The sequence below is a fragment of the Panthera tigris genome, chromosome D3 (assembly GCF_018350195.1).
Source record: "Panthera tigris isolate Pti1 chromosome D3, P.tigris_Pti1_mat1.1, whole genome shotgun sequence".
Classification (NCBI taxonomy): Eukaryota; Metazoa; Chordata; class Mammalia; order Carnivora; family Felidae; genus Panthera; species Panthera tigris.
This window is the reverse complement of record NC_056671.1, coordinates 36,944,460-36,958,879: the sequence shown is the minus strand read 5'-3', so window position 1 is coordinate 36,958,879 and position 14,420 is coordinate 36,944,460. Positions and strand designations below refer to the sequence as shown.

Sequence of the window (14,420 nt, the reverse complement as noted above, 5' to 3'; positions counted from 1 at the left end):
TCTCTTCTGCTTTTTTGGAAGGGAAGTAATTTTTTTTTGAATTGGGAATCAATTTATAGGGCGGTAATTCTCAATGGTGAGGAAGAAAACACAGGCATTTGTATGTATTTCAAAAGAATCAGGGTTTGGGAAAGAGCATAAAAGAAACAGAAATGTAATTCCCAAGCTACTGCAAGAAAAACACTAGACTCCCCAGACTGGAAAGAAAATGTTTCCAATGATATGTAAAGAACATTCCCCCACTATCATCCCTAGAACCTCCCATTTCCACCCCCCCCCCTACACACACCCACCTTTCTGACTAAAAGTCCACTCAACATTTTGAGGACAAACATGGCGGCAGGGTAGGAGGAGTGGGGGATGGGAGGGTAAACAAGAAAGGAGGGGCTCACGCAGTGATGGCAAGTCACTGTTAATAGCAGGGTTGTTTCATAGCAGGACATGTGGGAATTTGTCTGGGACCTGAGTGAAGAAATGATGCAAGTTGTTGCCCTGGTGAACAACGTCCTTCACGTGACAATCTAAGGTGCAGCTTCCCTTGCTGTTGGGGCTCCGGCATCTTCCCACGGAGGTGGCGCTCTCTGGGTCTGCTGCTAAACCCTTCCCACCTTCCCGAGATGTTACCTGGAAGCTTTTCTACTTACCAATACACTTTCCTTACTTAGCAAATTAATCCTTCCAGACTGCAGAGGAGAACTATGGCCCCGGTTCTGAATCTCGTACAACAGCTTCCTTCCCCCTCCCCCACATCCTCCTCCTCCTTCTACTCTTGGGCTCTGTGGACTCACTTTTCAAATCTTTTCCCTTTTCAAATGGGCGCTTGTCTTGAAATGTGCTTGGAACAGCACAAGTGTCAGTCAGGTTGGCCCCAGGTCACCTCGTCCCTCACCCTACACACTGCCTTTCAAGCTTCTCCCTCCGCTCATGGGGACAAAGTAGCTCTTGTGAGATCCTGGGTATCATGTCCTTGAGTGCAAAATGCACCAGATGAGGCAGCGGGAGCCCCAAGGTTTTGACTCAGCTTTACCTCCACTGACCTGTTTGACCCTGAGGGAGTCACTTAGTGTCTCTAATCCCCAGGCTCCTCGGTTTAGATGGATGGTCCTCGGAGTTCTGCCAGCTCTAGAATCCTCCTCCTCTGGGGTGCCTGGGTGGCTCAGTAGGTTGAGCGTCTGACTCTTGGTTTGGGCTCAGGTCATGATCTCACAGTTCATGAGTTTTTACACAGTTGATTTTTTAAAAGCCACAATGTGAACGCATCAGTAGTGTCTCTAAGGCACTCTGGGCAAGGGAGGGAAGTCTAAGCTGTGCAGCCTCACAGTTAACTCACCTCTACCTGAGAGTTCACCAGTAAGAGAACGTCTCAGGTGAGAACAGAGATATGGCTCTTCTAAGATCACAGGTTCATGCACATGGAACCAGAAGCCTCTGAAATAAGATGTGGCTCTATATCTGAGGATTTCAAATGCTTACAAAACAGAAAGACATTTGGGAGGCATAGGAACCATCCTAGACTTACTCTTCTTTGCTTCTCGAAGGGCAAATACATTGACAGGGATGTGAACCTAACCGAAAAGCCAAAAGGCCAAAAAGCAAAACAAAACAAAAACCTGCTCCAATTTGCTGAACAGCAGAACAAATTGAATCCAAATACACACACTTTTATACAGCCACAACCCACGGCAAAGTCTGATTTCTTTCCCTTTCAAAAAAACAAGACAAAACATGTTTTGCTTTCTTTCCCATAATGTTTTCATTAATTTCGTTTTGGAATTTTTAAAAGCTCTCTAGGTATGGTATGCATGATTTTCAGCCAAACTGAGCTGCAATAATAATAATAATAATAATAATAATTTTCTCATTTTCTTGTAACTAAACTTCAATCTGTCTCATGCCCTCGTAGCTGCCCGGAAACTGAAAACTCACGCAAACTCATCCATATAAATGCAATTTAAGTCAGTGATTTTGTAGTAATTTTTGGTTTAAACTCAATCAAATTAAAAAAAAATGTTTCCTCCCCACCCTTCAGTTGGCTCTGAACTGGCTGTGGGACTTACCACCCATTGGAGAACAAGAAGCTGGAGGCACCATAAGAATGTCCTGAAGGAAAGGGACAGAGCAGCAAGAAAACTGAAAGCAGTTTCATTCCCAGGACAGAAGGCTGCCGTGACTGCTCGTTCTCTCCAGAAGGACATCATACGGGCTCCAGGCCTGGGATAAGAATGTTTTGTCTGGTGCCAGATGTACTCATGACCCAGTATGGAATATACTGCAGGTGCACGGCCTGTCAAGATGCCAAATGCTATGTTGTATGTGCTCGCTGTTATCAGGTAATTTGCAAAAATAAAAGAGGCTTGAGCCAGGGACCGATGCTTCGGCTCCTGGAGAGTCTTAGCCCCCTGGTTTCCAATTCTTTCGTCACCAAACCTTTAGGACCTGTCTCTCTGCAACCACCTAACTGCCTCTCAGGGCAATGAGACAGGCAGCTGGGGAACCTGCTGGCTACTCTTCCAGCATCTGGACTGGCTGGTGATCCCATCAATTCTCAGCACCCCTAGCAAGCCCCACCCTCAGGAACTCGTGGCAGGCTGCACAGGAATTTGCAAAGGCTCCAATCCGTGCAATGTGGGCCTTGATGTGGGGCCAGCCTGGTGAGTGTGAGAAAAAGGCCTACATGCCTGAGTGGAGCTTGCAAGGGGACAAGCACGGGAGACAAGACTCTGCTACCACGGGAAATGTGTTAATGTAGACACAGAGTTTACTCTAGAGTTAGATGTGATGTATAACTGCAAAAATTATACAGCATTTGCAATATTTAAGACCTCTTTCTATTCTTTTTAATTATTTTATTTTATTAAAAAATTTTAGTGTTTATTTTTGGGAGAGAGAGAGAGACAGAATGCAAATGGGGGAGGGGCAGAGAGAGAAGGAGACACAGAATCCAAAGCAGGTTCCAGGCTCTGAGCTGTCAGCACAGATCCTGTCACAGGGCTCGAACTCATGAACCGTGAGATCATGACCTAAGCCGAAGTTGGACGCTCAACTGACTGAGCCACCCAGGGGCCCCCAGAGAGATATTTTTTTAATGTTTTGTTTATTTTTGAAACAGCGAAAAATAGAGCATGAGTGGGGGAGGGGCAGAGAGAGAGGGAGACACAGAATCTGCAACGGGCTCCAGGCTCTGAGCTGTCAGCACAGAGCCCAATGCCGGGGCTCAAACTCATGAACTGCAAGATCATGACCTGAGCCGAAGTTGAGCCACCCAGGCACCCCTATTCTTTTTAATTATTTTAAAGAGATATTTAGAACCTATTACAATATTAAGTCATTAAATCTTGCAAATACCTAGATGCATGCTCATTCAACCCTTGGGGACTGATAGCCAAAGCCACCTATTTATTTTTTGTTTTTAAGTATGACACCAGAGCAATGACGTCCTCTTCAAACTTACATTGAGCAGAATCATCATTATACAACACAGGACTTTAACTCTCAAGTCAAATAACTCTTCAAAGGTGATTTATTTTGAGAAAAGCGACACTCAGGGGTGCACTTCCCATTTCTTTTCTGTGATACTCAGTCTCCCTACCTTCTCTCTGCCCCACCTGCCGCTGCTCCTCCCACCTGATTGTATCCACGCCTCTATTCCAAAGTGCTGGCAGGTTCTCCTGCTGGAGCCTCCTCTCGCCTGGCCCCACCATGGCCAAACCAGGCTCCTGCCTCCCCTGAACCTTTCTGCACCTTCCCATCCCTCACAGACCTTCTTTGTCCTTCTGTCTCTTCCCAGCAAAACAGATTTCTGCTACAGCCCTCGTAACCATGCATAGAAATATTGTGTTACATTGAGAGTAGGAATTCAATAGGAACTGAGGGGACTTGGCTTTGATTTTGCTGTTCCCCCAGTGGCTTTCCCTTCTTTGTGTTCCTAGGACCTCACACCCAGCCTGGTACCCAGCAAGCACTTCATTAATGCTTGTCCAATGAATGCAGGGGATGCTGCGGCATGAACACACTTGGGCTTGACCCGGATTACTTTGAGCCAGCCAGAGTGAAGTTTTCAGTTGAGCCAGACCCTTTTTCCTCGCCTGCTTATTCCAGGACAATTTCATTGTCTCGTTCATGGTTTTTTAAAAATTTTTTAAAGTTTTTTTCTTTAAGTTTATTTATTTATTTATTTATTTATCTGAGAGAGCAGGGGAGGCGAAGAGAGAGGGAGAGAGAGAGAGAGAGAGAGGAGAGAAAGAATTCCAAGCAGGCTCCATACTGTCAGTGCAGAGCCTGATGCAGGACTCCATCCCACGAACTGTGAGATCATGACCTGGGCCGAAATCAAGAGTCAGACACTGAAGTGACTGAGCCACCCAGGAGCCCCTGTCTCGTTCATTTATGAAAGTTATTACAATTGGCAACAGTGCTGACTTGAATTTTCCTTCATGACTAAAAAAGGCATTATTAATTGTTGAAAGGGGCTAATAGGTATATGGGGTATATGGGGATTTTGTGCTTTTATACAATAACATATTTTTAAAGTATTATTATTACCCAGTTATAACATGAGTAGAATCAGAGAAAAAGAAAAAAAAAACCTTCATCCACATGCCTGACACTGTAAGAAATCAGTTTCTACTCTTGCCTGCTTTCTTTCAATTGGCCCCCATGTGCATATGTAATTTGTATACAGTTGCCATCATTTATGTACGTGTTTCTAAGCTAAGAGGCATCTTAACTCCCTTTCTTTCAGCTTCTGCTCACTTAAAAGTCAGGTGCCTATAAGACAACAATGTCCATGAGGGCACTGGCGGTGATGGCTGTCCCTTAATGGAGTTCCAGCCCTGGGTCGTTACTGCTTATGTTCTATGTCTGATCCCAGAACAGACTCAGCAAAGCTGAAAACTTGTCTAGAGTCACAAAACCAGTGGAACAGTAATAATACTTGTCATCATGAATACTCAGCAGTTACTTTACTCTATGCCCGGCCCCGGCTAAGCAGTTTACCTGCTTTATTCCATTGAATCCTCAAAGCAATGCCACGTTATTATTATCCCCTTCCCCCAGAGGAGGAAACTGAAGTTTAGAGAGCCTAAGTCAACAGCCCAGATCACACCACTAGAAAATGGTAGAGCTAGGCATTGATCCTAAGCTCTCGGACTGCAAAGCCTGACTTGTAACCAAGGATTTGAAACTGGATGTGGACTCCCTCAGACTCAGGGCTTCCTCCCCTTAATATTCTACCTTATCATCTTGACAGGGAGGGAGGTTCCTTCCTGCTAACCATTTAAGCAAAATCTGAAGGGAGAACAGTAATAGGTAGTTGGGGGAGAGTATTTTTTTTTTTAATGTTTATTCATTTATTTTGAGAGAGAGCGAAAAGGCGAATGCACAAGCAGAGGAGGGGCAGAGAGGAGAGACAGAGCCCCAAACAGGCTCTGGACCACCAGCATAGAGCCCAGTGCTAGGCTTGAGATCATGAACCATGAGATTGTGACCTGAACTGAAATCAAGAGTTGGATGCTTAACTGACTTTGCCACCCAGGCACCCCAGTAGTTTTTTTAAATGTTTATTTATTTATTTTGAGAGAGAGAGAGAGAGAGAACACACACACATGCACGAGCAGGGGAGTAGAAGAAAGGGAGAGAGAATTCCAAGCTTGGAATAGATCAAGCCTGATGTAGGGCTTGATCTCAGGGAACCGTGAGATCATGACCTGAGTTGAAACCAAGAGTTGGACGCTTAACCGACCGAACCACTCAGGCTCCCTGAGTTGGAGGAGTTTTTAAATAAGATTTTAAGGGAATAATTTATCAAACGCATAAGTTAAATGCACATCACGCATATTTTAAAATTCCTATTGGAGAAGCATGTATCTCAGATTGGACTGAATGGTTCACTTGACTGAACGTAGTCTCTCTGCTTCTCATTTTTTTTTAGCCATTTTTCAATGTATTAATCTTAAAATGCCACAATAATTTGAAACTTCTTAAAAGGAGACTTGATCTTTAATGAGCTCTGCTACTCTGGTCTGAGGGTATTATATAGCATCTCACTGCTCTTAAATTCATGACCTTGCTTTCTGATACAAACTCAACGTGCAGAATGCTGATTTGGTGTTTGATTACTCCCTCGACTTTTAATCAAAACAGCTTTTTATTTCCTCTTTCCTTCAGTGCCGTTTAAGCATGAAGTGTGCTTTGATGATCAGGCGCAAATGAGCAGGAGTATAAAAGCCTTCGCCGTCACTCAGCTTCCGGGAGGACAGACGACGCTGGGAAGACGCTGGGAAGACTCAGCCAGGAGAACTGGGGTTAGCTCGGGGGAGGGGTTTCCTGAGAGGAAACGGTGTGCAATAACAAAACGCATCTCTTTGTGCAAACAGCCTTTTTGAAAACCCAATTTTCGTTTGTTGGGATGGTTTAATGAAATGCAGCTGGCCAGCGAAGGCAGACTCCGTGTTTTCTGAGAGTGGCACAGGGCGTGATTCCCGTGACAGGCTGGAGCTGTTGATGCTCAGGTTGCAGGGTGAGGTGGCCCTGCTGTGAGCTCTCTGTTCCTGCATGGATGATGTTAGCAATGGAATTCTGTAGAACTAGAAGTTGGATTCTGCTTGATAACCAAGGCGGGTTTTATTTGCGTTTCTGGTCATGTGGGCCACATAGTAGGAGAGGGGCAGTAACCCTCTCAGCACAGAGCGGGCTCAATTCATAAATGAGAAGCCTTAGTGGGGGAGGAGCCACGATTCACTGAATAGGTCAGTGGCCTCCATTGGCCAGTCTCCTGCACTCAAGGGGAGAAAACAACAGCAGATACGATTTACAAGCACAGTTACGGTCCAGGTGAGGAGACTGGCACAGAAGCTGATGATTCCCACAGGGGCAGGTTTCTCAGGCTCACAATTATTGAAATTTGGGGCCAAATAACTCTCTGCTGTGGGTGTCAGCAGCATCCCTGGCCTCTGCCCACGAGACACCAGCGGCACCCCCACCAACCCCAGGGTTGACAACCGAGCCCATCCCCAGACATGGCCAAGTGTCCTATGAGGGGCCAAACTGCCCCATGAGAACCGCAGCCGTAGGAGGTGGTGAGTACTGTGTGTGACAAGGGACAGTTCAGGACACTCTAGGAAGGGAGGAAGGATGTCCAGGCAGCCTTGGAGTTAAGGGGGGACACCATGAAAGCTCCCTCGAGGAGGTGACACTGTGCGTGGTGTGAAGCATGAGTGGCGTCAGCCTGTGAAATAATGGAGCAGGATAACAAAGGAACAGCATCCTGAAACGCAGAGGGTACGCAGGGCAGTTGCTACCTCAGTATTGCCGGCAAGTCAAGTGTGTGTGTTGGGGGTGGATGGTAGGACATGAGACTGTGATGGGGCAAGTGGGTGACTCTGGCCCACAAGAGAGTCTGTGGGCATGGGTGTGTCATTGGAGGGCCTGTAAGCAGTGGGTTGGTAGGAACTGACTTCTAGAACATTCTGGCCATGATGCCCAGGATGAGTTACGGTGGGTTCTTGAATGCACCAGGTGCTGTGCTGCTCACTTCACTTGCTCCATTCGGTCCTCACAACAGGCCAGGGAGGAGGAAGCACAATTATCCCATTTCTAGACAAGGACGTCGAAGGGCCAGGCCTCCCCACTCAATGCCGTGCATCTTGCGGGAGGGCAGGACCAGGACCTTCCCTGAGCAGGCATGGCGGCCTCCTCTGAAAGATGAAATGGGCCTGGCTTGTCTGACAGATTTTTGTTTGTCACGTGCTGTGATGGAGGTGACATCAGGGCTTCTGGGATCAGCCCATGCACACGGAAGGTGGGGGAAATCCTCCCAGAGACCCGTTAGGCAGACAAATGTCAAAATATAGTCACAGAGAAGCAACGAAAACCAAGCAGGACAACTAAGTGCCTTGTGCATTCTTTTTTTTTCTCACATCAAACTTCTGTCAGGCCTCAAACGTTTGTTCATTTCAGTGAGCATTTATTGGGCACCTACTGCGTCCTCAGAATTGTTTCAGGGCTCTAGGGGAGACAAGGAGCTTGAAACCTGAAGACAAAGGCTTTTGCAACAGAAGCTTTACTTGGAGAGAAAAGCAGCTCAATTTGGATGCGCCTGAGAACCTCCCCTTGAATTTCTTGCTCTCTAGGAAAGCCTATTCTCTGGGAAGAGCTGATTGCTGAAAAGCTTGGTTATGGGAAGTCTCCAGGAGATGAAAGGGACCAGGCTCACTCTGTCCTGAAGTTCCCCACACTTGAACCCCTGGAGAAAGTGGTAGAATTGGCCATCTTCCCCCAAGCTCCGTCAGGCCTCCATTCACGGGCTATGCATGGAGCCACGTACTATGCATCTTGTGTGTATCAAGGCATTTAATTCCCATAGCAACCTTGCAGGTACTAGGACTGTCTCCACTTCACATATGGAGACAGGGAAATACAGATTAGTTAAGTAGTCTGCCCAAGGTCACATGGCCTTCCAGTAATAAACTCAGGATTAAAACCCAAGGCGGTCAGCCACAGCAACCAGGGCTTATGACATTGACCGCAGGGCTGTGCTGCCTCCTGCTGAGCTCACTATGGGCTGGAAGGCTGGGGCATGTTCTAATCAGAATAATAACAGGCCACTTGACTAAGGAGAAAACTGTGCAGGGGCGAGCTGGATATGCACATGGTAGAAAGAGAACAGAATTTAGATCAGACAACCCAGGTGTTGATGGTAACTGATACTAACTAGATTTGTGGAGTGTGAGCTAACCCCACCAAAGCACGGCTGTCTCATATTGAACATGGGGTTAGCAATATCCACCTCTCTAGTCTTTTAAATATTGATAGACTATGTAACAGTGTCTAAAACAGCTCCTAACACTGTGGGAAATACCTTGGAAATATAAGGTGAGTGAAAGATAGAGGTATTTCTTGGATACAGGTTTGATTGGCCTTGAAAAGAGTGTGAAATTCATGAACAAGAGCATAATAAAAGTCAAGCACAGGGAGAATGTTTAGTAAATGGATCTAGAGGTGTGTGTGTGTGTGTGTGTGTGTGTGTGCGCGCACACACACACACACACGTTGGGGGCAGTATATGTATATAATAGCTGCCATTTATACTGAGGTCTTACCATGCACCATCACTGTCCTGTGGGTCATAGACCATTAATAACCACGAATTAGGGTGTTGTGTTTTCTATGTAGGGTTTCCCCATTACGTGCATGTTGCAGAGGCTTCACCGTGGACTGTTTGGAGACACCGTGGTTTAACACAGCCTCTCCGCGGATGTCCGCAAAACCTAGCAACAGGCTGTGCGGAATGCGAAAGTGTCGGGCTCAGGAAGCACTGCTCAAATTTGCTCTGCCTCCCTGTCCTACTTCGCAGGCTCTCCTGTACTTTTGCTCGCCTGGGTTGTACTCCTCAATAAATCATTAGCCCCATAGCTTTGGCCTCAAGCACTGCCTCTGAGGATACCTGATGAAGACAGCTGATTTCTCTTTCTCTCTCTCTCTTTTTGGTAAAAGAAAATAGATTGAGGTAGATATGCATGGGGAAAAGATCTACATTTACATATGCAAGATGTTAACCGGGATTGTCCACGCTTTTTTACATTTTCTATTTTAAAATTTAAATGAGCAAAATGGTTATTTTAATACACTATTTAAACACACACATTACTTTCTTCCAAATTAATGGACGTGATGTGTAGACATAAGCTTAAGAGCCACAGCGAGGATAAAAAGAATTGTTTTCAGTAGATATTCCATTAGTGTGAATTCAGAGGGAGCTTTGGATGCTTTCATAACCTGCTATTTTATATTCTTATCACTTCAATTTTATTTTATTTAAAATTAAAGAAATAATAGGGGCGCCTGGGTGGCTCAGTCTGTTCAGCATCTGACTTCGGCTCAGGTCATGATCTCAAGGTTCGTGAGTTCGAGTTCTGCATCGGGCTCTGTGCTGACAGCTCAGAGCTTGGAGCCTGCTTCGGATTCTGTGTCTCCCTCTCTCTCTGCCCCTCCCTCAATCATGCTCTGTCTCTCTGTCTCTCTCTCTCTCTCAAAAATAAACATTAAAAAAACTTTTTAAATAAAAAAATTAAAGAAATAATAAATGTTGACTTTCATACGTCGGAAGAAGAATCAATAGGAATATACAAAAATGTAGTAAACACATTGGGCATGCTAAACCATTTCAATTATTCTGTAACTTTCTTAGGTGCTAAAGATGATCACATGACTTACAATGATCTGGAATTTCAAAAATCTGTTCGACAAAGAAAGCTTCATTCGGAGATTTATCCCAAGGTGAAATTCATTCGGAGAGTCTTGGAATGTCTCTTTTGGCCAAAGTCGGATATGTGGGCTACATAGGGAGCCCTAAAGTCAACAGCATGCCCCGTTACTGGTTTTTCTCCAGGGACCATTATTAATGCAAGCAAAATAAAAGCTGCCTTGGATTTTGCAAGCTTTCACCAGAAAAGAGGTTAATGCCTTTCACTTCCCTAGGGTGGTCTGCTTTGCAGTGAGAATCCCACTCACATAGTGGGTTGGAGCTCTGGGGAATCCTTCCCCGATGTCCCACCCCCGCAGTGGTCCATTTCATAGATGAGGACACTGCCCAGAGACAATGACCATCCTAGAGGTGAACCATTCTCTGACTGGATAACCACAGCTAACTAAGTGGGCAGTATCTACATTTCAAAAACTTAGAAGAAACAGCTATTCACATAGCTCATTCATTTGATATATACAAACCTTGCTAGAGAATGACCGAACTATTTTTGGAAGGGATTAAATCCCTTATGCCAAAGTCTTCTGGAATGACATTTAACTTTGTTTTTCCTGCTTGTGCTGGTGGTAGAGTGATAAGGGTTAACACTTAACTATGTAGTTATTTCTATGCACGTAGTTCTGTAGTCATCTCTTTACCCATGTTCCCTCCAGCCCTACTTTCTACTAATTTGAAAACAAAAATCCATATCCTGGCCATAGTTATTCCATCTTTCTACAGGGCTAAGCTGAGAGTCTTCTGATAGTTCCAGCCTGGGCTGTGGAGTTGGATTAACTGGGCGTAAATTCTGGTTCTGCCATTGACAAGATACTTGAATTTGGACAAGTGAGTTGATTGTGCATAAGTAAGTTGACCTCTTTCTATCTTCCTGTCCTCTCCTGTAAAATTGCCATGATTTTAACATTCAACCTCCCTGTACACTGCCTAGTTTCATGCCTTTCACATAGTGAATGTTTGATAAACGTTGGCTATTGATACATGCTCAAAAAGTATTTACTGGAAAAAGAACATGTTAAGAGGAAAGAGGGAGAATTACCGCAAAGAAGAAAGCTGTTGATTCTTGCCCCCTATTTGGGGGGCTCTAACATAATTTCTCATGCTTTTGGAAGGAAAGAGGAAAAGAGGATGCATACCTAACTTTTTTTTTTAAATAGCAGAACCCAGTTGTCAGATAAAATTTACATATATAAAGCATATATATGTATGTTCCAAAAACTTAGGGTACAAATTTAGCCACATTGCTTTCCTCCCACTGCCCAAATTAATAGCTAGAACCTTCAAGTACTCCATTAAAAAAAGTCCAAAGTACCCACCTTTGCCCAAGAATCCCAGGGGTTTGTTAGGTCAGTGCCAAGTGGAGGGAGAAATGGCGTTGCATTGTTTCACATCTCCTGCTGTTCCTCCTGCCCAGACGTTGGCCCCTGCGTGGATGGACCCGCAGATTCCCCAGGTGGTGTCCAGCCGGGGCCCAGCTCCAGCTCCTGGCTTAGTGGTCACAGCTCTGAGAGCATGGTCATGGGACCAGCATCGCTCTGCAGGACACAGAACTGCTGTTGCCGAAGGCTGCCAGCAAAAGCCACACGCTTCCGGCCCAAGCCAGCCTTCGCTACAGACAGCCAGCCCTTTTCTCAGAACCTGGGTCCTCACTCTTGATATTGCTTCTCTCCATAATCACCACCTATTTTTAGGATTTTTCACGTATACAAATGTGTCTGCCTCCTCCTCCACCATTTGCCAGGGCTGCCGTAACTAAGCACAACAGATGGGGTGGCTTAGACAACAGAAGTTTATTTTCTCATCATTCTGGAGGCTACAAGTCTCAGGTCAAGATGTCAGCAGGATTGGTTGCTTTGGAGGCCTTTGTCCTTGGCTTGCAGATGGCTGTCTCTTTCTTGTGTCCTCACATGGCCCTGTCTCCAAATACAGGCACATCTGAGGTACGTGGGGTTAGGACTTCACTATTTGAAATTTGAGAGAACACAGTTCAGCCCACGATGCCAGTAATTAACTCTATATACTCAGAGGTATAAGTTAACTGTTTTAATTCAGGAAAGTGTTGAGGGAGGGACGAAGGGAGAGAAAGAGGGGAGAGAGAGAGAGAGAGGGAGATATTGATTGATTGATTCATTGATTCATTGGTTGACTGGCTTGCTCCAGGGAGACTCTCTACCCTGTTCAAGGACAATAGGCACCCTGTCTAACCCCACTAAGACAGCCTCAGTGGCTGTTCAAACATGTAACGTGTGCCCTACTAAACCCCATAGTGAAATGCCCACAGTGAAACATGACTGCAGAGCATCTCTGGTTGAAATGAGCAAGGGGGGGTCCTGGGCCCCTTCACTCTCTCCTCCCTGAGTCACCTCTGACAAGCACTGTGCAGAAACCCTTGGCCCGGAGGACTGCAGGTGCCCAGGTTCTTCCCTTTACTTTTTCACAACTGCACAATTCATCAAAGTTTGAAACGGGCGTGCATGATATTATCCAACGATCCTTCGCCTTGGAAACATAACTCCAGCCACTAGCATTCATGAAGCTCACTGTCACTCTGAAGGGGTGCGGACGGGTTCCTGAGGCCATGCACACAGTCTGGCACTTGCACGGCCTGCTTTATTTTTCCACTTTGCTTCTTTTTGGGGATGGGCTGCTTTATCGCCGGCTGAGCTTTGATACCCAAGAAAAGCTGTGAGGGAGAAGTTAGATGCAGCCTCCCTGTGACCTCTTTGCACACACCAGGCCAATAAAACTCGGGCCGAATGACAGTGACAGCTGCCTTGTGGCATTCAGAGGGAATCGAGCGGTTCAGTTCCGCAGTCTCAGGGACAAGTATATCATTACAGCCCGGGTGCTCAGAGAGAAGCCACCTAAACCCACCCTCGGGGACAGGCCACGGCGGGGCGTCTCGGGCATCTGCGAGGCCCCACCGAGACCCCTCTGTGGGCTCCCTGCCTGAGACAGCTCGGCTTTTGGCAGCTGAGGGACACAATCCCAGCCTTGAGGCATCAGAGGCCAGGGGGCAAAAAGGAAGGAGATGGGGGCCAAGCCGTCAAGTGCTCGCTGCAAGGACAAGGGCCCCAGGAGAATGGTGTTCCCACGCGGGAGGCAGCAATTCTCCCCGTGGGACGACACCCTCCTCTCGGGGAAGGACCCCCGGTCTCTGCTGAAGCGGGGCATGCGCCACGTCAGCTTCAGCCTGGTCACCAAGGGAATGACAGACATCCCCGACTTTCTGTGGGGCTTGTCTGAGGTCCAGAAACTCAATCTGTCTCACAACCAGCTCAGGGCTCTCCCGCCCGAGGTGGGGAAGCTGAGTCGCCTGGTGGTCCTGAACTTATGCGGGAACCGCCTGCGGAGCCTGCCCCGAGAAATCGGCCTCCTCAAGAGCCTGAAGGTCCTGTTCGTGAACATGAACTGCCTGACCGAGCTGCCGGCCGAGCTGAGCGCCTGCAGGAGCCTGGAGGTCCTGAGCCTGTCGCACAACTGCCTCTCCCAGCTCCCCGCCAGCTTCGCCGACCTCTCCAGGCTGAGGAAGCTGAACCTCAGCAACAACTATTTTGCTCACATCCCCCTCTGCGTGTTTGCGCTGAAGGAGCTGGATTTCCTGCACGTGGGCTCCAATCGCCTGGAAAACATCGCCGAGAGCATCCAGTGCCTGGTGGGCCTGCAGATCTTCATCGCGGAGAGCAACAACATCCACGCCTTCCCGCGCTCGCTCTGCCTGCTCACCAGCCTGGAGCTGCTGAACCTGAACAACAATGACATCCAGACCCTCCCGGACGAGCTCTACCTGCTGTGGAGGCTGGGGCGGATTGCCTGGAATCCCATGGACAAAGGGCTCCACATCTCGCACAACCCGCTATCCAAGCCTCTGCCGGAGCTGGTGGAGGGGGGCCTGGAGATGCTCTTCAGTTACCTGAAGGACAAAAAGCACAGCTGACTGGGCCCCGGAGGCACAGCCGGCCGTCAACGCGCGGACACCTGTCAGCTGGGTACTTCTCCGGTCTCAGCTTTCTCCTCTTACTGCTCACGTTGGTCAAATGGCATTGCACGGCCGTTCTACGGAGGTGTGTGCTTTGCCCTGTGCATGTACCTAAGGAGCCCCATGATGGCGTGTTCATCCCATCCTGAACCTAAGTGGAAACAGGCCTTTGGTTTTCTCCAA

General features: G+C 47.1%; 1 protein-coding gene across 1 annotated transcript; it reads left to right on the top strand.

Annotated features, from left to right (window-relative positions):
• The first annotated feature begins 13,289 nt into the window (after window positions 1-13,289).
• LRRC30 (leucine rich repeat containing 30) lies at window positions 13,290-14,195 on the top strand. The gene has a single exon (XM_007083529.2). It carries the CDS (start codon window positions 13,290-13,292, stop codon window positions 14,193-14,195), a length of 906 nt encoding a protein of 301 aa, XP_007083591.2.
• The last annotated feature ends 225 nt before the right edge of the window (window positions 14,196-14,420 follow it).

Excerpts from the sequence above, each read along its gene's own strand:
- LRRC30 (XM_007083529.2), top strand. The coding sequence starts at position 13,290 with ATGGGGGCCAAGCCGTCAAGTGCTCGCTGCAAGGACAAGGGCCCCAGG.